This window comes from Clarias gariepinus, chromosome 2 (assembly GCF_024256425.1).
Source record: "Clarias gariepinus isolate MV-2021 ecotype Netherlands chromosome 2, CGAR_prim_01v2, whole genome shotgun sequence".
NCBI classification, from domain to species: domain Eukaryota; kingdom Metazoa; phylum Chordata; class Actinopteri; order Siluriformes; family Clariidae; genus Clarias; species Clarias gariepinus.
Window position 1 is genome coordinate 27741776 of NC_071101.1, and position 23723 is coordinate 27765498.

Here is a 23723-nt window from a genome sequence, read left to right on the forward strand (position 1 = left end):
GACAGCAGTATGGTCATGAGTTTTTTTTTTTTTTTTTTTTTTGTTAAAATTCATACCGAATTCAAAAAGTCTTCAAAAACAAAGAGGGTGACACATACACAGTTGCATTAATTTTTGGCCAAGATCTTGTATTGATGACTTGATGGTTAGACAAGCATTTTTCAGGATGGTGGATGGGATGACGGACCTCAAGAAGTCCAGATCTCACTCCATGTGATTTTTTTTCTTTCTTTCTGTGGCGTTATGCGCAACGAGAAGGTGTACAGGACAACGCCTCGCACACTGGAGAACTTGGAGCACTGATTTAGGAGGTTCTCAGCAATATCCCAAACGACTTCCTCCAGAAGTACATTCCATCCCCGGCCTTCTGAGAAAACTGGTTGACGCCACTGGTGCTTTCATTTTACTGTGTACATGTACAAATTGTTTCACTAATTGGTATTTAAAATATGGACTTTATTACATTTTTTTATGTCTAGTTACATGTCACCCACCCTGTAGATTCTGTGTATGTGCAGTATATATAATTAAACAATTTTAAATTATTTTATTCACTCATTATTTCTAAGTGAAGAATTTCCTCTTAACATTACATTACATTACAAAACCTGGAATTATTGAAGCAGAACTCAGTTAAACAATGTTTTCCAAGTAGCCTAACCGCATAAACATAATTATTAAAGGTCACAAAATTTTGGACCTACTGTATAAGTGCTGTGTATCAGCATGAACTATATGTGTTGTGGCTCCACGTGCAAAAGAATAAAAAAATATATATGATTGAGGATTAAGTATTTTTTTTTTTTATCCATAAGACACTCATTTTTAGTACATACAGGTCTAACAGAGTTCACCTGGTCACCAAATGTATGTTTGTTAGGATCCATAAAATCATGGACCCATGAGAGATCAGGAGATGATACATAAAAATCTGCCTACCTCTGAATTGGGTTGTGTCTGGATCCATTAGGACTAAACCACAAAGTTTCAAAACATCCCTGAGAATTCACTCTGAAATTATACAACCTTTTTAAATTTAAAACCAGTTCAAGATCAACCATTATTCTATAATAGGGACTGATCCTTCCATAAGAGCTAAGCTTGTCAGTTTATTTGTATCCTGTCATCCTGTCATGCATTAGTCAAACATCATATATACTGTATATATATATATATATATATATATATATATATGTGTATATATATATATATATATATATATATATATATATATACACACATACAGTGAGGTCAATAAGTATTTGTTCACCCAGTGATTTTGCAAGTTCTATTACTTAGAAATCATGGAGTGGTCTACAATTTTTGGAAGTTGGAAGACAGTAATTCACAAATAAATTGTTAAAACAAATCATAGAATGTGATTTCCGGATTTCGATTCCGGGCGATTAGATTCTGTCTCTTACAGTGGAAATGCACCTATGCTGAACATTGTAGACCCCTCTATGATTTCTAAGTAAGAAAACTTGCAAAATTACAGGGTGATTATATATATATATATATATATATATATGTTAATTTGTCAAGGCTTTTACTTTTTTTCTTTGCATAGCCTAATAAAACTTTCATTTATCAGATTTATTGTATCCTGTTTGTGATAAAATGTATTTGTTCCACTTTTCTTCTGACAGAGATGTGTACAATTCTGCTCTGTGTCCTAGAAATTAATTTACTTTAGCACTGATTTGAGTCACAAACATGAACTGTATTAGATATAAAATATATAATACAATATGAAATAAATTATATAAGAAGAACATGTAACTCACATGTAACTCCAAATCAGTGAATTCAGGCATTCCAATCACTCTCATGGTTACAGATGTATAAAATCAAGCGGACCGCTTCTATAAACATTTGTGAGCAATAGGATAGGTTGCTCTCTGGAGCTCAGTGAATTCCAGCGTGGTACCGGAATAGGATTCCACCTGTACAATAAGAGCAGTCATGGAATCTCCTTGCTACTAAATATCCCACAGTCAACTGTTAGTGGTATTATAACAAAGTAGAAGAGCAACTCAGCCACGACGTGGTAGGCCATGTAAAAATCACTGAGCAGGATCACTGGATGCTAAGACAAATACAGTAGTGAACAAAGGTCACCAACTTTCTGCAGCGTCAATAGCTACAGACCCCCAAACTTTATGTGGCCTTCAGATTAGCTCAAGAGCAGTGTGGAGAGTGATTCATGAAATGGGTTTCCATGGCCGAGCTGCTGCATCCAAGTTTTACATCACCAAGTGCAATGCAAAGCACGGATGGGGTGGGTGGTGTAAAGCACACATCCACTGGACTCTAGAGCAGAAATGTGTTCTCAGGAGTGATGAATCACACTTCTTTGTCTGGCAATCCGATGGACGAGTCTGGCCAAGTGTAAAGTTTGGAGGATGGAGGGATTATGATGTAGGGTTGTTTTTCAGGAGTTGGGTTTGACCCCTTTTTAGTTTCAGTGAAAGGTTCATTCGTTAATGCTTCAGTATACCAAGACATTGTCTTGGCATCGCTGTCAAATTTGTGGGGACCGTTTGTTGATGGCCAGTCCTGTTCCAACATGACAGGAAGTGTGCTCGGAAACGGTTCCCGGACCCCAGTGAGAAAACGCCCTAAATGTAATTCTAACCTTATGCTTTCAGTTCTCAGTCTCTTTTAGGTGAGATTTGATTTGAGACGCACCCGACAGGTTTCTGAGCCTGCTTCGACACGGCTGAATCTGATTGGCTGAGCTCTCGGGGGGCGGGACCAAACCTTTTCAGTCCCCCTGCCTGTTTGACTGGCTAGTCAGGGTTAGATGCCCCTCTTAGACTACACCTGACATGCCACACTGTTTACCCTGCGCTATTTTTCTCCAAAACTGTTGAATAATAATCAAATCATACAGAGAATAAGGTAAGTAATGATTGCTTATTTATTTCATTTTATAGTATACAGTAAAAGGAAGCCGGTGTCAGCGTTAGCTAAATCAATGTTTTGCTGGCTGTCTGCTTGACAAGCCGTATCCCAATCAGATCTCTATTACTTACGTTAGTGAACTACACATTTCTTTTTCAACGCTGTGTAGTGCACTATGGGTGTAAAAGACAAGTCGTTTTAGACACAGCCACTTTTTCCCCGGGTTGTAGCTTGGTAGCTAAAGCTGTCAGAAACCGGTAGTTTAAACACAGAGGTAGGGCAAAGGAATTAAGAATTTTCAATATTAAAATATTATTTTTATTTATTAAAAATTATATATATATATATATATATATATATATATATATATATATAATAATTATTTATGCTAAACACGAACTAAACAGCTTGTGAATGAGTGTTTTCAGGCTTTCAGCAGTTTGTAGTATCTATTCACAAAACTCTGTTTATCTTCAGCTAAATAATTGAAAATAAATATTACATATTAAATTATGCAAAAGTTGTACAAATTTGTAAATGTGTATTTTTCTCCAGCAGATAGAAGAGCAGAGTGAAATGAGAGCTGTTCTGTTGTTTCTCTACATCTCCACATCAGTCCCTGTGGTCATAGGCACACTCTCAAAAACAGATGCCAAGAAACTCAACAAAGTGCCGGAGGCTGAGGTGAGGACACTTCTGATATGAAACAATTATGGAAAAAATAATGAATAATATTACAAGCGGATTAAGTACAGCAATTGCAGTAATAAGGTATAGTTGTGTTTCATCAGTTTCAGTAAATACAAAAATTACTACCTTTTAAAATGGAGTTTTTCTTGTTTTCTCTCTCTCTCTCCCCTTCTTCCTCTCTCTAGACAACCGTTGTGGAGCAGCCGGTGCAGGAGAGGGGATTGGTGGTGACTGCTCCCATGTGGAGGGATGTAGTGAAAGAGGAGAAAAGATTTTGCCCTCAAACCATCCCAACACGTCACTTTCAGGGAGCAGTGCTAAGTTATGTCACACCGGTAACGTTCCTGTCCATATTGTCTTTTCTGCATAAACATGTTTTCTAAATTCAATTCAGTTCATTGAATTGGGTCATTGTCACAAAGCAGCTTTAGGGGAATAAAAAATTTTAATTGAAATGAGTAAGGTAATATGTATAAAACGAATCCGATTGTCCCTGACAAGCAAGCCGAGGGTGATGGCGGAATGGGAATAACTCCTGAGATGGTAAATTGGAAGAAGCCTAAAGAGGGACCATCTTCCTGGTAAAATGAAACCGTCACCACACGCATCCCAAACAGACCACACTGGGCATCCATGCAATGAGATTTTCAACCAAGACGAGTCAGACAGGTCCAAAAGGCAGAGGGGGTCTGGATCACTAGCGGCTCAGGGGCGGCATGTGTAGCTCAACAGTATAAGTTGTATAAGGTGAATGTATATGTAGTGCAGAGTGCTAGCAGGGACTCCGGCAGGACTAACTATGACAGCTTAATTAAAAAGGGAGATCCAGAACGACATGAGGGCTTCCTGGGAAGTAAAGCAACCAATCATTTCACCATCAACAACAATCCTGAGTGATCAATGAGAAAGATCATCTGGCATCTGGATCATCTGGATCAATGGCATCTAAACATACCAGTTCACCATAATACTCTATGTCCATAAGTCCCCTAGATCTGCTCCTTTACCCAAGGCAAATCTATTTGCAAAAATGCTTGGCTAAGTAGCCATGCTTGGCTTAGCCTAGATTTAAACACTGAGACTGTGTCTGTGTTCTGAACACTATTTGGAAGGCTATTCCATAACTTTGGCACTCTTATACATACTGTAGGTATGTATAAAGCTCTTCCTCCTCCCATAGTTTTGACAAGCAGCCTGCATCCTTTGATCCAAGTAGGTGTGGCTGATCGTAAGACACTAGCAGTTCACTCAGATACTGCGGCGCGAGACCATTTAATGCTTTACGTATTTTAAAGTCGAAATTTCACAGGCAGCCAATGCAGCGTGGATAAGATAGGGGTGAGTCTGTCAGAATTTCCTACCAGTATAATTATATAACTATGATTATAGTTATATAATTATAGTTATATCAGTCTGTGCTACTTTATCAATATTTTCAAATTATAGTTTGAATTGGTTGTAGGGCTGCGTGAAAAATAAAATACTTTTCATGAAGGTAGGACTTACTTACACTAGTAGCACTTTTTGGCATTTAATGATATTCATCAAGCCACTGCTCAATTACTAAATCGACTGCTAAATTAAAAACTTTTAAAACTAAGCATCATCCCTAAAGTTGATGGCACTAGTGATAGATGGAAGCAGCAAAACATGACAAATTTTTGGTATGCCCAAGTGCAGTAAGCACAGACTGGGTGGGCTAAATTTATAGCACAGTTGTTGCTCATTACATTTTGCATGGTCCACGTAAATCTGGAAAAAAAACACAAGAAGTCTGAATGAAGGATATCTATCTGTCTATCTCTCTAGAGAAAGAGATAGAGTACAAACAAATTAAATATGTATTATTTATAATACAAGTTCTTTGCTTTTAATACTTCAGTACATTTAAAGCGAAATACTTTTCTAATGCATAATATTTTACCTAGGGTGGCTCTACTTTCACTTTAGTACACAATTTATTTACTTCGCCCTCAATGATGAGTTTCTTGCTGTTGCAGGATAAAAAAAAACAAATAACAAAGGAATTATTTGGTTGTGAGTTGCAATAATCAGTCATAGACCACATATTGTGATGTTCTGACCTGCAGCTGATTTTTACCTGTTTGTCTGTTTGTGTCAAAGATGGGTTTGACCTCAAAAACATTTTGTCACAGAGCATAGTAATTGTCTTTAATCTTAGGAATTACATATCTTTCTCTTTTTATCTTGTCTCCCATAGTGGAACTCACATGGATATGATATTGCTAAGATTTTTGGGCCTAAGCTGACCTCTGTGTCTCCGGTGTGGCTCCAGCTCAGACGCAAAGGACCAGAAAGCTTTGATATTACCGGCCTGCATGACAATGACCAGGGTAGATAGGGTATTTTAATTTTTTACAGTCTTGCATAATATTACTCTACCATACTGAATTAACAACAATCTCTTGTAACAGGTTGGGTCAAGGCGGTAAAGAAAGCAAACAAAAAAAGTAAAGTATGTGAGTATGTTTAATGCGACGTCTAAATTACTTGGAATATATTTTTAATATCTGTGAACATAAACAAAGATGTGGTGTATGATACTATAATATCTGTAACCTGTCCTACATTCACATTGTTTTGTAGTACCTCGATTATTGTTCGATGGCTGGTCTTATCAGGACTTCATGAGCGTTTTGGACAGTGAGGATGAGATTGAGGAGGTTGGTCGAGAAATCGTTGAAGTGGCAAAGGTACAGTATGTGTTATTTACTAACTATTCATTAAAGGAACAATTCAGCCTATTCTGAAGTAGCTCAAAGGATATATTTAATAATGTATTTATCTTTTAAAATTTCAGTCTATTTTTACTATTTCCTTAAAACAGCATGGTGGGACTTCAGTTCTCCCTAGGTAGAGTGATGCAGCAAAGCTTTTGTCCTTTGGTCTGTCCAGCTCTGTTAACTTTTCATTTGTAAATTCTGCTTTAACAGAAAGGGTCAAAATTTTCTTTCATGCATCTTTTTTCACCATCATCTCCTATGCCTGTCATCTCGTAAATGAATCGAGTCTCTGCTATGGCTTAAGTGAATGTGTTTTATCACTGCACACCGTTCTGAAACTTTTGAAACAACATTTGCCGTTTCCACTGCTTCTACTCCACTTTATCTCTTTGATTTTTCATTAAGTGAATGTCGCTCAAAAATAGTGACTAAGAAAATGAACTCTTGCTTATTGTCTATCAGAGAAACTTTAGGTTTAAGGTGGCTGAAATGTTTAATGCTACTTGTGTTAGCCACAAGTTATATAAATATATTTTATGTCTTATCTATTTATATTTAATTTTAGAGTGGAATTTACCTCTAAGACATCTAAACGTTTAAAAAGCTTAATTCATGGCTATGAATGAATGTTGTATAGTACTTGCAGTGTAGTTTAAAGGTTTGTACAGTGCTTCCTTCTATAGGCTTGTCTCTCTTTTTGTTGTATTAAGGCTGAAGGTTTTGATGGCTTTACTTTGGAACTGTGGAGTCAGCTGGGAGGAAACAAGAGGACGTTAGTCTGTTTTTGTGTCTACTTGTCCAATATAGAAAGCAAAAAAATAATAAATGTGTTTATGCATGATGTCAGGATTCCTTCAAAGACTTTAGCAGTATTTAACAGTTTTTACTGTGTGCTTTGCCTCTTTCCTGTGATCCAGTGAGCTAATACACTTGGTTACACACTTGTGCAAGTACCTGAAGGCTGGGAAGCTTAACTGCATTCTTGTCATCCCTCCTGCTGTCATTCCTGGGTAAATAATAATCATATTATCATGCATCATTGATGCATCAGTCCATAGAAAAGCCAAAACTGTGAAGTACTGTGCAGAATGCGCTATACTGGTTTTTCTTTTATTCAGGTCAAAGCAACCAGGCATGTTTGGAAAGGAAGACTTTGAAAAACTGGCTCCTGTTGTCGATGCATTCAGTTTGATGACTTATGACTATTCCGGTCCGGGCAGGTTAGATACACAATACAGAAACATCACAATAATAGAGCTAGTGGGTTCATACACTCTTTGTAACCTTTGTAGGGTTTTTTTTTCCAGTGGACACAAGTGAATTTTCTAAAAGATCTAATATGAGTCAGTGAAACAGGGAGTAAGAAAGATACCATATTCTTAAATTATGGAAATTTATCAGCTGTAGCAAAGCAACATTTATACAAGTTCTCTTGCACTTACTGACTTTTTAAAATTTTATTTGGTAATCTATTATTTGTTTATTTATTTATTTATTTATGTATGTATAAAGTATGTATGTAAGTAAGTATGGGCTAGTCTAGACCAGAAGATGGAAATGTTGGATTTACACATTCTGTTCATTAGGTGCTTTATCTTCTGTGTATGCTATAGACCAGGCCCTAGTTCTCCGGTGCCCTGGATGCGAGATTGTGTGCTGCAGCTCGCGCCACAGAGCCAGTGGAGACACAAGATCCTGCTGGGCATCAACCTATACGGCCTCGACTTCACTGTCAATGGGGGAGCAGAGCCCCTGCTGGGAAACAGGTATGGCTTCAGTGTAAATACTAGCATACCTAAATGTGTGTGTGTAAGAGAGAGGTAGAGCAAGAAAGAGGGAGAGATGAAAAAAAAAAACACAGCATTATCTAATAGTAGTTTATGCTTTTAATGTAAGCATTATTTCTCTTTTGGTCTCTTGTAGATACATTGAGCTTCTGAAGGAAGTCAAGCCAAAGCTTGTTTGGGACGAGTATGCAGGAGAACACTATTTTAATTATAAAAGGTTAGACACACGCACACAGACACACAAGAAACTTTCTTTTGAAATGGGTATTTATTTTTTTTATTTTGTTTCTGATCTTGTAATGCAGATTATTTTAGATTAAAATGTCATTCTAATCAGCGGACCTCTGCCTTATTCTCCTGGCCAGTCAGTGATTTGGGTTTAAAGGCTACATGAAGACTTGCAAAAAAATAATCAGACATATCAAACCTCTTAGTTTGAATTCGATAGACCACTACATAAACACTGTGTCTTGTTTAAATTTTTCAGAAGTTCAGTGAAGCATGCAGTCTATTATCCAACTCTCAAGGTAAGAACCTCTATGTTTGGAAGCAAATATTATGTTGCGTGGTTAGAAGAGGATCTTACTTACATGTATGCATAATCTCTCCCCTTAGTCTCTCCAGTTACGAATTGCCCTGGCAACAGAACTGGGTACAGGACTTTCTCTGTGGGAGCTTGGACAAGGCTTGGACTATTTCTATGACCTTTTGTGAGACAAACTAATACATGTGGACACATACTTACAAGATGTAATTCCTTCTTCCAAACACTCATACGTTCTGGTACATTAATGACAATGCCACTGCTGAGCATGCCAAAAAATATTTTTATTAATAAAATCAAGAAGGATGAACAGCTAGTGCATTTTGTGGAATGTAATGAAACATTTGTATCGGTGGTACAAAAGACTCTACTTCATTTTCTGAAATTTCATAACAAATCAATGACAATACATGCTTTATTTGCATTCTTTAAGTGTAAGCATATGTACAATACTGTAATTGATGCAATTTCAGTGATCAGATCACAACTAAAGCCAAAGCGCAAACACAGATACAGGTATTTCTGCCTATGAATGTTAAATACTGTACGAAGCAGCAGTCTTTATCTATTGACGTCAGCATCATCAGCGACGTTCACAGAAACATGTCGAAAGGCGACTTAATGGAAAAGAAATTCACTTTACCCATCTATACGCCTCAGCATTTATTTTACTACATGGCACTATTCAGGCCAACACTGAGGTCAATTAAAGGAATGTGGACGACGTATTTATACTTTTGCCCATGTTTTACAGCACGATCACATGACGCCCTTTTAGAAACAAATGTACATGTGATACTGGTAAATTATTGCAACACTGTAGTTAAACAATAATAATAATGCTTTGCTGACACCAGGGTACAGTTGGTAAGCTTTATATAACTTAGCACAAATTACTGGGCAACTTTACATTAACACTGCATCACTCTGAGGGGAATTTACAGGAAATACTTAGTCAAGCAGTAATTGGTAAACTATAGATATGTACAGCTTGTTAGCAATTTCAAGTCTACATATATACGAAATAAGAATTTAAAATGATCCATGATGTCTTCATATTCTTTAAGTAGATCCACTGTAGATTATATTACCATGATTGGAATACCCTTGGGGAAAACCATTGTCAGTAATACTTCCTGCTGTGCTCCTGAACAGGAGAGGGATTTTATCTGCTGTTAAACAGCAGGATCAGGTTGTTGACTGCAGCTGTGGTCGACTGAACATTCTGACCAGTCACTAGGTGGCGATCCAGGACCACATGCAGTGCGTCTTCTTGACTGGCTGCAAGAGAGATCAGCAGTAATTAATGTATGTTAAACATTACAACATTAGTTAGTATAATAAAACAGAACATTTTTGGAATTCAGGATAATTTACTAACCAAGACTGTAACAAATCAATATGCGTGATGTACATCCAATGACGACGTTTTGGTAAAAGGGACTCTGCAAACTTACCCGTGTAGGATCCGCCATTATCTTTCACAAAGTCTTCTACAATTAGAGGAAGGTCAGCAAAATCTGGGGAGCGCACCAGCTCAAACACAGAGGGCTTTGAGAAAGAAAGGAAGTGAACAACGACTTGCAATGCAATGACTGAATTTAATTATTATGGCCTTCTGATAGCTCATTTGACGTTGAAGACTTACTCCAGTCAGGCTGTATCCATTAAATATCCACTTCTGTCCCTCTGTGGCACAGCAAAGTGCAGACACACCCTGTCCTACAGCACACATAGGCTCTGAAAGACCCAAACACACATGCTTACTTGATGTGCTAATCTTAATATCCCAATTTCTCATCTTATTGAGAGATCATGTTGAATAATAACTGATACAACTTATACTCTACAGCAGAATGTCTTACTTTTTTGAGAACTGAAGTGTGTCAGGATGCGTGCCAGTGAGCCACTGTGAGCAAGGTCCTTCAAAGCTCCTGGGCAATCTGGGATAAGGAGAGCCTGGTAGCGGGCACCTGCAGTGCAACCCACATAAATCAGTGCTTGTGCAATAGCGAATTGTCCTAATGAACATTGTAGTAGTGCTTTACAATTTATAAGACTCTTGGGTGCAGTAAAACATTTAAATGCCATGTTCGAGCCATTAAAGGAGTTTCTGGGGGCCCAGGGTTTCAGACATGAAGCAGGCAGTCTGATCATCTCCAGTGTACTGGGAAAACTTTTTACCCTAATGGTATCCAAGCACTAGAGAAATGCTGTGCACTAGTGATAAGTGTAGCAGGGGATTATACAGAGAAATAAAGGTAGCTCATAACTGATCACTTATGTTGCACAATCAAAGTCCCAGTTTGACCCGAACGCCTGCTGTATTAAAGTGTGCGTATTAAACTGTTTTAGCACGTTGTCAGTGAAACATAGCTAAAATAAATACAATGAACTATAATCAATGTCACAAAAGTAATTTCAACCATCAATAGACTCCAGTTTGGCAGGAGTGGCATAGGGTTTGACGTTGAAATCCTGAACCCATCGAGCTGAGCTGTCATCAATCCCGACGAAATCAATAGTTTTCCCCTGTGAGACAGAAGTATATAAAAAATGTATTGGTAAGTATTTTTCCTGAAGTGATATTTGAATGTGTGCTGTAGGGGATGAGCAGTGTGTCCTGCAGTGAACTCTCACCCCTGGTGTAGCTGTCTGCAGGTTAAACACAGGACTACAGAGAGAGAAACACTGCTGGAAGGACCGGGCCGACACTCCTAACCGTAAAAACACACAATGTCATTCCAGTTCCATTCCAACGTAAACACCAGCACGTTACACCTGACCTACCTTGAGACGCAGCACTGGCCACAATAAGGCACGTAGGCTTGGATGTCATTCTGTTTGTTCCGTAAAAGCCTAACGACTTTTTAAAGATCTAACAGCAGTAAAAAAAAAAAAAAAAACTTTCTCTAAAGTATATCGTCAAAGCGAAAATCAAACGCGATTAAACAGCTTTAATCACAGTCTCATACTGTACACAACACAGATTAATACAGAGCTGAATGACTAGACTTCCGCCCACTAAATGTTCCGTCTCGAAACTCTCGAGTCTTAGCTGTAGTTCCGCTCACACACGCCGAAGGGAAGCACGAGACGAAAGCCTCGTCTTAAATAACGCATTCCGGCGTTTTTTTGTTTTGTTTTTGTTTTGTACGTACTGGGACTTTCAGCTGGTTTTAGTAAACTGTTAAAACCATGACGTTGTACTAAATATGTGATGTGAAACACTGAACATTTTTAGTGGTCGCATTCGTGCTTTAAGCAGCGGAGGGGCGGAGGCAACAGGTGGCGCTGTGATGCAAAGTTTTACCTAACAGATGTAGGCCCCTCCAACAACCTCTATACCGCTATAACGTCTATACCGCTTTATCCTGTATACACTGTACAGGGTCGTGGGGGTCTGAATTCTATCCCAGGAAAGTTAGGGCATGGGGCAAGGTACACCCTAGATAGGGTGCCAATCCATTGCAGGGCACACACACACGCACGCACACAACGGGCAATTTGGAATCAACAATTAGTCTAATCTGCATGTCTTTGTGCTGTGGGAGGAAACTGGAGCACTTTGAGAAAACCCACCAAGCACGGGGGACACACACACGCAGGGAATCGAGTCCAGTGTGCTATTGCTATGTCACCCACACACACATTGTAGTTCATAAAGCTAATTAAATTAAAATTAAAGTTCAATTTAATTTATTTATATAACAAAAGCTTTTATACAGCCTGAAATAACTGACCGGATACAGTCCAAGTATAAATTATACATACTGTGAAATATATATATTTTTTCAATGTTTACTTTGTTATACAGTTTAAAGGTAATTTCAAAAATACATTCAAATATAATACATTACAGTAGCAGTGCAAAGCAATATTCTTGTATTACAGCTTTATGTTCTCTTGAACTATTAGTATATATATAAAACATTGAGGACAAAATAGTAATGAACCTTTGTTTCAATTTGTACTGCCCTAATAAAAATCATCTTGGTCTGACCAGGTACCAAAACACAGGCAGTGTCTCAAATTTTATTCCAAAACACAGGCAGTATCTCAAATTTCATTTACTCATTCATTCATCCATTTTCTGTACTGCTTATCCAGTGTAGCATTATGGGGGACTTATCCTAGGGAACTCGGGGTACAAGGCAGGAAAGATCATGCAAGGAGTCTTATCTCATCGCAGGGCACAAATGCACACATTGACACAACCAATTATACACTACTCACAATTTGAAAATAGAATGTTTTTGGACTGTAGATGCAGCGGAAGGTATATGGCAACAGAGTTAAGCCTTGGACCTAAAATCACCCAAAAATTGCATGCATTTACTAATTTTAATGAAGTAATAGGGAACCTGGAACAGTAATTTATTATCAGGCAACTACAGTCTACTATCTTGATCAGCTTGCCCTGTCTGATTAATAGCTGGTCAGACCAAACAGCATTTTTTTTCAGCAAGTGAATTTAACTGGAAGTAGAGATATGGGAACTGATACAGAAGTAATAATACATATCTGAAGTAAAGAAACTGTTGCAGGAATTACATATCCATTGACTATCAGGCACATCAAAGCTTTATGCACATCAAGTCAGTTTCATTCATTCGTATGCTTTTCCTTTTTAAATGACTGCCCTGCAGCCAAAATACTGTATATCACTATGGTCTACTTTCCTTCATCACTTTACACAAAATATTTACATTGCATAGCAGCACATCAGAAAGATTAATGCAAAAGTAAAATGTGTGAGGACTCTCTGTGTGTAGATTTGGTGTTTGAGTACAGGATGCATGGTCTTAGTAGGGCTCCTCTTTTAAACTTCGATACAGACAGCAGGTAAAGAGCATCCCAAAAATCTTTAAAACACAACAAACAGATATTGGACAAAGAATTAGAATGCTGTATATGAGAAGTAGCAAAAGTGCATATTTATTCAGATAAGGTGTTGGGATTTCTTACCTGTAGGAATGCAATTCCAACACCCACACCGCCTAATATCACCAGGTGTTCAAGAATAAACTCCTCTAATTTGGAGATGCAACCACCCTGAAGTAGAAAAAAAAAATTCATATTCAGAGATCTACAAACAGAAGAAACTGACAGCAAATTTACTCAATGAAGACCTGAAAAATGAAACAAGGGCTCTGTAGGGGTTAATGTGGTCCTTCATTCAACTGATGCAATAGTAAGAAATTTATGAAACAGCTAAATGTATGGACAGTATTTTTGTAGAGAAATAATAATAATAACAAAAAAAACAACAAAAACATTAATAAATCTTCTTGTTGATTTTACATAAACATGTTTATATTACTCAACTATGTGGGAACAGTTTGGCATTTTTATTGACTAAATCCTAATACTGTAAGTCTGATGCAGTCAGATACAAATGACTTGTTAACCAATAGATGTACAAGACACTACCTGACCAAAAAATAACGTCGCCATTTCAGAAGTGTCAAATTATGGGCCTGAACCAAGACATGAAAAGATTAATGTTACTGTAATTGTGCTAAGAGATTTCCATAACATTATGAACCTGGAATCTAATAATGCTGAAGTGTCAAATTTATGGAAGAAATGTGGTTGGAAAAAAAACATTTGAACATGTGAACATGCATCACAGAAAATGAACAGTAGAAATGTTTCAATAGTTAATTAAATTAATTAATTTAATAATAAGTTGTTTAATGTTTAATAGTTTAATTAAGGTCCAAATTAATGTCCAAACCAAAGTGTAACATTTGGGGCATTTCCTTCACATATTGCTATTAATTTAAACATTTTTTTAAGGGCTCATTCTGGCATATAGTACTGACCTAACATCCAAATATTTTTGACCTGGAATGTTGCTATCTAGGTTTACACCTCAGTACTGTTGAATTCCTAAGGTTGATTGGTTGAAAAAAATTGAATAACTCTCTATTACAGCACAGAGAAACAGTTTATTACTATTGTAACAGGAACTAACTAGTTTTGCAGATGTTTCATGACATTAAATTTAACTATAAAAATATGGTGCGTCGATCTTTAATATAAAAACATGTGGAATAGTTGATAATTGTTCGTGGCATAAGCAGAATAAGAACCATTCCATTGCTGATTATTTTTCTATAACTGCATGCACCAAGGGGTTTTTATTCATCATACATCCGCCCATTTTGTAAAAGAAAGAGCTGTGTATTAGTCGCACCTCAACTTTGTAGATATTTGACGGGTGGTCTCTCATTCCACAGCGATCAGTAGGGGTCTTACAGCAGCTGTCAGGTACGAGCCGCCTGTCAGCAGACGTGTGTATCCAGACGCCCTCCTTCCAATCTGACGAGCTGTTACTGCCACAGCACTTCAGCTGTTCCAAAGTACAAAGAGTGCATGGGAAAACAGAGAGAATACAGACTGTTATACACTTCCTACCTTTCCTTCCTTCATAACTACAGAGTATTATAAAAATGTACACAATATGTTCAGGGTGAAACTGTATACATATATTTCCCTAACGTGGACGGTTAATCCTCTTACATCCTGTTGGAGTTTGTCCACAGCTCTGGTGATATGCTCCTGGCCAGGCTGCTGGTATTTCTGCACCATGGTCTCTTTCAGATCCGCTCTCAGTTCATTGTTTAGCTGTACAGAAACAAGCAAAGTCACTAAGCCAAATATAAAAAGTTGCAGGCCGACGTTTATTATACAATTGATTTTATATTCAGTGTGGAGTAGACGTGAGAAATGAGGTGTTCCAGGATGAGTATAGTGTCATACAGAGAGAGAACGAGTGGTAGTGGTTTACCTTATAGCAGAAAGGAAAACACTGCAGGAAAAATATGGAAAGGAGGAAAAGAGGGTTTGTAAATAGAAAGAAATACTCACAAGAAGGCAAGCAGACACACGGGTAAATTAAGAAGTCTAGATGCAAACCATGCATGCATAACCAATGGGGTTCGTAAAGGAGGAAATGCTGTTAAAATGTATGTTAATCATTTGGCATGTTAAACCGAAATTGTAATGTAGTTGCTTGATCATACTATATAATATAATTTATGAAGTATGGCTAAATATTAATTCTTATTAACATTAACAATTCAAACCTTTTGTGTGTTAATAATATGGGTCTGGTGTATTAAAATCAAAATGATTAAAATGATATTACAAATACACTCACTGGCCACTTTATTAGGTACACCTTACTAGTAATGGGTTGGATCAATTTTGCCTTTATAGCTTTCTTAATCCTTTGTGGAATAGATTTAACATGATGGTATCAAGCATTGTACATCTGTTCAACTGCTCTTTCACTTAAATATTTTAATCCAATAGATGGGATTAACCTCCATTCATTTATGAGGTAGTATTTACATGCTCCTACACCTCTGTGTTTTTTTTTTTTAACCATTTTAGTCTTAGAAGAGTCTAGCACACTTTCTTAAGACCTGATTTAGTTCAGCTTTAAAAGGTATGACAAAGCATTGGAATCACAGAACTGCGCTGGACTCTGAACCTCCAAGACCTGTGCACCCCATGGCCTTCAAGATATTTTTAGAAGTTAAGAGGAAAGATAAAGTTTAGAAACATCACAGAAAACGTTATAGAGCACAGCAGTGCGGAAGGGTGCAAAAGAGCACAAGTAGAGAGAAAGCCTCCTAATTGGAGATGGTGAATTGATTCTAACAGAATCAAACACAAGGTTGTTCTTTTGCCATTGCACCACAGATGCCTAGTGGAATGAATCACAATACAGAAGAAGAAGAAGAGTTGCTTGCCTCTTGATAATACCAATAGGCCAAAACTCCAGCAATGATCTCCAGCAGGAATATCAACAGCAGCAGAACAAAGAACTGCAAAAGAAATTTCAGAGAAAAATTGTAGAAATCTTAAACATCCAGCGTGCAATATAAATAATAATAAATAAACTTGTCAGCAGGTATAAAGAAAATTAAAAAGTGCTGAGGGATTAAAAAAAATTATTCACATGTAACACAGTGGAACATAATACCTAAAAACAATATACTGTATGTGAAAAAATTTGAGTATAATAAAAAAATTGTATGACTTTGTCCAGAACAATGAACAGAGAGAGAAGGAGAGGGAGCGAGAGGTTGAGAGAGAATAAATGTTTCCTTACAGGATAGGATTTATAGGGAGTAAGAAAGTAGGAAAGAACATTTATTTGGATCAAGCACACTCACACACCTCCCTACAACTCCCTTCCTGTTTGGAGACATTTGGAGACTCATTCACTATCCTCCCCTTCATTCCTGGCATCTCTCCCTCCCTGACCCATGCCCATCATTCCTCAGCTGTGACTCAGTCCCCCACACGGGTCTTAAACATACGCAGCACTTTATTTAAATCACCAAGCTTGATAGTTTCACAACAAAACACATTCAGAGTCATGCAATTAGAAACCACTGGCAAATGATGTCAGTGCAAAAAAGGTATTCGGTAGCTTTAACTGTAACACTAGAGCCTGCTGATTTCATTTGGAAAAGCAATACACGTTCATTATTTTGTTTTTCACCAACATATTAATCTGAAATGGAAAAGTCAATCCTCCCTACAGATTCTTTGGATCTTATCAAAAGGAATGCTTTGGATCTCAGATTTTCCTAAAACATTTTTGGGTAGAGGGATTTAGAGCAGCTTCTTTTGTGTTTTGCCAAATTCCTGGTTTGAACTGCCTTCTCACATGGCACAAAGTAGTCATGATGTTCCCAGTACATGATGAGGATTTAAGATTATTGCACAGCAGGGGCTCTGTTTGCCCAAACTCATACTGCAGACATTATACCAGTAAACATGCACTATCTGACTTATACTAAATGTGATAGAAAAAATAAAAAAAAACTCTTTGAGCCCATTCATTTTATATCATCCAGCCCAATGCTAATGGCAATTTATGCAACATGTCCATAAATGACTACTTTATGTTTTTAACTTACCACTATCAGAAGTCTTTTGTTCTCCTTGATGGTGGCACAGCACCCAAGGATTCCAGTGAGCATGACAACGGCTCCTGCTGCAATAAGGATGTAGGCAGCAAATGAATATGTACTGGACGACAGCAGACTAATGTAGTCACTCTTATCCACTAAAGTCCAGAGTCCCACTGCCATCACAGCACCACCAGACAACTGAAAAAGCAAAAAAAGTTTTAAACTGCTTTACCCTGCTCAGGGTCATAGTTGATCCAGAGGCTATATCAGGAACAACAGAATTAAAATAGGAAAACGTCCAGAATGGATTAAACATGATTATCTCTCAAATTTAGAACTAAAGCATTTTTACATGCAATTTTATCATTTGAGTCAATGCAATAAAAAAGACTTACCCATAAAAGCAGATTAAAGGTGAATAGCAGGTATTTAAGGCATATTGTTCCACAGGAGTTTGCCTTTTCCTCGTGCGCCATTATCCTGGGAGAACACAAAACACATTGAAAATCCATGAGATCTAAAAACACATAATTGGTGCTGAGACTTTTATACTGTACATATACTATACACATATTTAATATTCATTTTAAATGCCCAAGTCTAATAACTCTCTAAGAGTGTACCGCCTTAAGAAGTGAAATTACTAAGAAAACATTTATCATAAAAGAACTTTTATGCATACAGAAAACATCTATGAAAGGCATGTAGACAGTGCAAGACCATCTACTGAGACAGCATGGTGTGAATATCACTTGAGCTAATAGAGGTCACAAAGATCACAGATATCATGTTGCTTAAAAAAACAGTGAATCCTATTTGATTTACATATACCATGTCTTTTTTTGTGCTGTGTGATTCAAGTAGCAACAGACACAATATGGTCGAAATTATGTGGCCATCTGGGCAATCACACCCATATAGAGAAGTATGGACTTGTTAAACATCTGATTCCAGCTTTAAGTCCTTTTTCTATGACAATAGCCTTCATTTGTCAGGGAAAGCTTTCCACTACATTTTGAGCATGGCTTTTGCCCATTAAGCCGCAACAGGCAGTAATTTTGAGCGAGGAGGCCTAGGGTGCAGTTTGCATTATAATTTATTATAACTGGGGTTCACAAACCATGTCTTCATAAAGCTCTCAATGCACACAGGGTACGTCTTGCTAAAGCATGCCTGGGACTCTAATGTCCACTAAAGGGAAACCTTTGTAGCAAACATTTTGAAAAAAGCCATATACTTACTGTATGATGTACACACAGTATAGTGTACTGTACATACCAATTACTCTTAAGATTAAAAGCCACCTGTTTGATATTATATAGGTCCCTCTTGTGCTGGCAAAACAGCCCTGACTAGTTAGTGACTAGACTCCACAATGGCTATAATGGTGCGCTGTTATATCTGGCACCAAGGAACAGATTCTTTAAGTTAAGTTACATTCAAATGAATGCCAAAACACAGAATCATGACACATCATGACACATCATGAATCACAGTGCCTTTGCTGACTTGTCTTCATCCCATAGTGTCATCTCTGACTCAGTCATCTAGCCATCACAGTTTGGCCTTCGTCAAAGTTACTCAGATTGTTACGCTTGCACGGTTTTTCCAGCTTCCAAAACTTGAACTGTTTTTGTCACTTGTAGCCTGATGTTTGCCACCACTTGCCAGGTGCCATCGTAACAAAATAAACAATGTTACTCACGTCACGTGTCAACGGTTTTAGGGTCATGGCTGACTGGTGCACATACTAGTGATGAATAAACCAGTCATCTGTGACCCATCCAAAATAAAGTCTAATACAGTTTGTCAGAACAGATCTAAAATATCTCTAAAATATTCTTATTGACCTAACTGCAGCATGTGTGGACTATGCAATTCATCTGATCACTCTTCATAACATTTTGGAGTATATGCAAATTGCTAAAAACTTAAGCAGGAACTTTTCCAATTTCCAATATTTATGTAATTCTCAAAACTTTTGACCACGACTGTATGTGTGTGTGTGTGTGTGTGTGTGTGTGTGTGTGTGTGTGTGTAGGTGGCTGGGGGTGGGTGAGCGTGAGAAAGAGTCAGACATTTACTACCCTGTGGCCCCTATCTGGCACTTAGAGACATATCTGTCTGAGTAACACTATCCTGCAGTCAGAAATGAGGTAAGTCCTATAACAGTCCCCATAGAGACTAGACCACAGTGATTCACATTACAATTTGACACCAGTGCTTATCCTGGTTTAATCCATCACGGCCATTTAATCTGAGTTAAAAGACTACAGCATATTGTGCATATAAAAGCTGATTGTTTAAACAAACAAAAACAGTTGTTTTATTTTACAGCATGAGAATGAATGATGATTGCTACTGTATAGTGTAATCGACTGTTTAGCGCAAACTAAATTAGATGAAATTGCACAAGTCATCTCAAGACCTAGAAACAAGTCACTGTTAAGAATGTATGAGTGTGTTAAAGTGGCAACCAAAAACATATCACAAATTATATTCTACTTTCGTGAGAAGCAGATGGGAAAATTAAGCTTTCGCCAGCTTGGATGATCCAAAATAGCCAGGGATCAAATAGCCATTATAATAACTGAAGGAAATTCCTTGTTTAACGTCTAATTTGTGTGGAGATGAGAATTACTCCCCTTTATAGCCTTAGTATTCATAGCAAGTGTAATTTATTATGTCAAGCACTGCAATGAAGTCAAACCCCCACTCAAATATGTTATTGGCTCAAGATTGTACACACACACACACACACACACACACACACTGGAATGTGCCCTATCTGTAATTCATTACAGATAGACAGACACCTGGAGTCCGTCTAACAGCTACAGTTGAGTATAAACCATTGATTAGATTATACTGTTACTGTATAACTGTTCTTTAATTAATGAAATAAATAACTAAAACAGTGGGACAGTGGGGGGTAAAAGCCTGTGAAACCTGATTAGAACTGAAAAAAAAAAAAACTCTTAAGGAAGAAAATGTTCACATGACTCACAGCTGACTTCCACAAGGTCATTATTAAAAACAAACAAACAAAAACAAACAACAATTAAATCAATAAATGCAACTCACAAACCTGAATTAATATTGAAACTAAAGAGAAATTCACTTACCTGCTGTAACTATAAATCACCAAGCTGAAAACAGAGATCCTCTTTTCCGGTTGACTTTCTGACTACTGTTCGCTGTGTGTGAGAGTGAGTGTGTGCAAGGAAATGAGAGAGAGAGAGAGAGAGAGAGAGAGGGGTTGTCATGAGGAGCACACACAAACTAAGGGCCGGGCACTACTGTACTGGAGGTGGGCATTAAAGGGAAATTTTACCCAGTATTTTTCCAACATGAACCACTTGTGCATATTGTTAAATTATTTCCTCTTCACCTTTATATAAATGTATTGATTATGTAAGATAAAGCAGGTCTACAATGCTAATGTGTTTGTTACTCAGATTGACATTAAAGCTACATTTGGTTTTTAAGTTTAACATACAGAGAAATTTAAACATTTCTCTGAACTGAGAAGCTTGGTTATTTGAAATGGTGACTAGTCGTGTTCAGGACTAGGAGTGTTCAGTAAATTAAGTATTCTAAAGCAGTAAATCTCAGGAGCACTGAATCTCAACCCTGTCGATTGCACTGCTGTTTGTGCACACAATCACATCTAGTAATCTATTTTAGTCCATCAACGTACAGCCATGTTTTGGAGGTGGGAGGAAACTAGAAAAGCTGGCGGAAACCGATAGGGACATGAGGAGAACAGATGAAACACCACACCCAAGCTTAGAACCAAACAGTTGCAATCACTATCTAGACAGACTACATTATTAAAGCATCATTTCATGGATCTCAAACTATTTTGAGGATAAAGGATATAGATCAAGAACATTGTAGATCCCCAACTTCTATTCTATACAAGGAGAGAGGAATATTACAGTCGGAATTAGATACCCTAATCATAGAAGCAGAGGAGGTATTATATTGACACATGGACTTAACCACGAACCAGTTAAACATAAATAAACAGTTTAAATCTTTTTATGAGAAGCCATATGATAGAGCAAATATAGCACACTTTTTTACTACACTAGAAATGCCTGCTATCAATGACCAAGATCAAGTCAATCTTGAACAATCTTTAAACAAATGAAAAGTAGAAAAGCACCTGGCCCTGATGGATTTATTCCCCACAATTTTAAAAGAGGTGTTTATGGAAATAGTTAAGCAAAAATCATTATCACAAAGTATGTCACAGGCTATTATTACAGTTGTACATAAAAAGATTGAAGAAAACGTGTCTTATCGGCCTGTAAGTTTCCAAATGATTCCAATGAATGGTCTTGGCATTGAGGCTAAATCCTGTCATGCAATAAATTATACATCAAGACCAGACAGGGTTGATAGCTGGGTGTCAGCTCTCATGTAATCTACAAAGGCTATTTAAGATACTCTATTCACAAGACAGCTCACGTCTGCCAGAGGTGCTGTTAGCATTACTGTAAATACACATAAAGCTTTTGATCCCATTGAAAATGACTATTTATTCACAGCCCTAAAAATGTTGGTTTCGGACATAACTTTTGCACTTGGATCAGCACTTTATGTGCATCCAACTGCTTGTATAAGAACCAATGGGGTAAAATCGGATTACTTTTGTTTACGGTATACGAGTGCAAGACAGTGCTATCCACTGTACCCAGTTTTATTTAATATAGCAAATTAAGATAACCCTCAGCTATACAGTAGCTTTAAGTAAAGAGGCAAAAGATTCCAAAATCTTTCTTTAAGGAATAGGACAAACACCTGTCTTACTTCATATGGAATAAAAGTATTCCAAGAATCAGGAAAGCTTTTTTAGAAATACAGAAAGATGCTGGGAGATTGGCATTGCCCAATTTTGTGTATTATTAGGAGTCATGAAATATTGATGAGCTTATCTATTTGGGTAAATATGGAAGTAAGATTAATGTAGGCTCTTTATTTTCAGTGCACTGTGCCTCACTACTACTAAACAGGAACTATCAGCCAAGTAATGCATCGGTAACGAGTTCTTTAAAAGAGTTTAAAAGAGCTGAGTTTAGATCACACTTCAAGCAAAAACAAGCACTTTCTCTGTTATCCATTATTTTCAATGCATGGTTTCTAACATCCTTAATTGATCATTTCTTTCAGATATGGTCTAGAAAGGGAGTGAATGTATCTAAGCGAGCTCTGATATCAACAGTGTATAATCTGATTCAAAGAGCAGCCTTTAAAGACCATCAAAAATCGTGCTACTTTTTTTGCATCGTTCATATGATGAGTAATTCCAGCATGAAATATTATCCAGTTATTTTCTTGAGTTACTGTTACCTTTTGCAATTGATGAAGCAATTTAAACCAGAGAATGGCTGCTCACTGGATATTTAATCTTTTTCAGAACATTCTCTATAAACAGTACAGATAGTTGTGTGTGAATATCACAGTAGATCAGCAGGTTTGGAAGTACTTGCATTTGGCATTTTTTTTGGCAAAAAACATTTGGCACAAACATCCTCCCCAGAATTTTCTAATATTTGGTTTGAAATTGTGCAGATTGTCTTGAACATTATACTTGCCTAAATGCTCTGAATTGTTGTCAAGTAATTGGCTAGTTACAATAGATATTTTTTGTTAATGTGCAGTTCAACAGATGTAAAGTGGCCAGTAAGTATAATTAAAAACTAAATTTTTCTGTCAATGCAGGTTTTAAATCAATAAAACAGTTAGAATTTAACCACTGTCTTAGCAGAGTTTATTCTAGTCTAACCTGTCATATACGTACCTACTGACACCTCTATAGCCACAACTAGTTTTGTCTGATTATTTATAGACTGCAGGAAAGCTGAAGACAGCATGAACAGTGCGTTGCACAGATGGTCAAGGTTGCAGCAAGCGGATCAAACTGTGCCATGAGCATTAGTAACTATATTTTAAAGTTCTATATTTTTAAGCCCTGTAAACACTTGTACAGGAGAGACGATCAATATATTTTGAAACATGCTGGAACAGACTTTGGCCTCATAGCTCCAGTAAATGGAAATCTTAATGCTACAGCATATTAGAGAAAAAACGTTTGCCATCCTCT

At 37.2% G+C, this 23723-nt stretch overlaps 3 protein-coding genes across 5 annotated transcripts; 1 reads left to right on the top strand and 2 right to left on the bottom strand.

The window, feature by feature from the left end:
• Nucleotides 1-2765: 2765 nt before the first annotated feature.
• On the top strand, nt 2766-8984 carry chid1 (chitinase domain containing 1). 2 transcript variants are annotated; one of them, XM_053491073.1, is made up of 13 exons: nt 2766-2904; nt 3463-3591; nt 3783-3932; nt 5819-5951; nt 6033-6077; nt 6205-6311; nt 7052-7113; nt 7259-7351; nt 7460-7561; nt 7955-8107; nt 8265-8345; nt 8616-8655; nt 8744-8984. In XM_053491073.1, exons 2-13 carry the CDS (start codon nt 3484-3486, stop codon nt 8840-8842), a joined length of 1173 nt encoding a protein of 390 aa, XP_053347048.1. In that variant the 5' UTR covers nt 2766-2904; nt 3463-3483; the 3' UTR covers nt 8843-8984. The 2 variants fall into 2 exon arrangements, with proteins under 2 accessions (XP_053347048.1, XP_053347049.1); XM_053491074.1 differs by having other exon boundaries at nt 3466-3591.
• Nucleotides 8982-11687, bottom strand: gatd1 (glutamine amidotransferase class 1 domain containing 1). Its single transcript, XM_053491075.1, has 7 exons — nt 11463-11687; nt 11313-11389; nt 11099-11204; nt 10538-10645; nt 10321-10412; nt 10130-10223; nt 8982-9953 (listed from the first exon to the last, which is right to left on the bottom strand). Exons 1-7 carry the CDS (start codon nt 11509-11511, stop codon nt 9838-9840), a joined length of 642 nt encoding a protein of 213 aa, XP_053347050.1. The 5' UTR covers nt 11512-11687; the 3' UTR covers nt 8982-9837.
• A 669-nt stretch (nt 11688-12356) lies between these two features.
• On the bottom strand, nt 12357-20870 carry cd151 (CD151 molecule). 2 transcript variants are annotated; one of them, XM_053510660.1, is made up of 9 exons: nt 20737-20870; nt 18007-18091; nt 17618-17809; nt 16439-16513; nt 15469-15489; nt 15201-15305; nt 14875-15030; nt 13641-13727; nt 12357-13537 (listed from the first exon to the last, which is right to left on the bottom strand). In XM_053510660.1, exons 2-9 carry the CDS (start codon nt 18085-18087, stop codon nt 13478-13480), a joined length of 777 nt encoding a protein of 258 aa, XP_053366635.1. In that variant the 5' UTR covers nt 18088-18091; nt 20737-20870; the 3' UTR covers nt 12357-13477. The 2 variants fall into 2 exon arrangements, with proteins under 2 accessions (XP_053366635.1, XP_053366636.1); XM_053510661.1 differs by lacking the exon at nt 15469-15489.
• Between the last annotated feature and the right edge of the window lie 2853 nt (nt 20871-23723).

Excerpts from the sequence above, each read along its gene's own strand:
- gatd1 (XM_053491075.1), bottom strand. The coding sequence starts at position 11,511 with ATGACATCCAAGCCTACGTGCCTTATTGTGGCCAGTGCTGCGTCTCAA. Across the intron at positions 10,646-11,098 it reads CAAACTGGAGTCTATTGATG|GTGCCCGCTACCAGGCTCTC; the intron begins GTTGAAATTACT and ends GTTGCACTGCAG. Across the intron at positions 10,224-10,320 it reads ATGGATACAGCCTGACTGGA|CCCTCTGTGTTTGAGCTGGT; the intron begins GTAAGTCTTCAA and ends TCTTTCTCAAAG.
- cd151 (XM_053510660.1), bottom strand. The coding sequence starts at position 18,087 with ATGGCGCACGAGGAAAAGGCAAACTCCTGTGGAACAATATGCCTTAAA. Across the intron at positions 16,514-17,617 it reads ACAAAAGACTTCTGATAGTG|TTCTTTGTTCTGCTGCTGTT; the intron begins GTAAGTTAAAAA and ends TTTCTTTTGCAG. Across the intron at positions 15,306-15,468 it reads GTTTTCCTTTCTGCTATAAG|CTAAACAATGAACTGAGAGC; the intron begins GTAAACCACTAC and ends GTTTCTGTACAG.
- chid1 (XM_053491073.1), top strand. The coding sequence starts at position 3,484 with ATGAGAGCTGTTCTGTTGTTTCTCTACATCTCCACATCAGTCCCTGTG. Across the intron at positions 6,312-7,051 it reads AAATCGTTGAAGTGGCAAAG|GCTGAAGGTTTTGATGGCTT; the intron begins GTACAGTATGTG and ends TGTTGTATTAAG. Across the intron at positions 7,114-7,258 it reads CTGGGAGGAAACAAGAGGAC|TGAGCTAATACACTTGGTTA; the intron begins GTTAGTCTGTTT and ends CCTGTGATCCAG.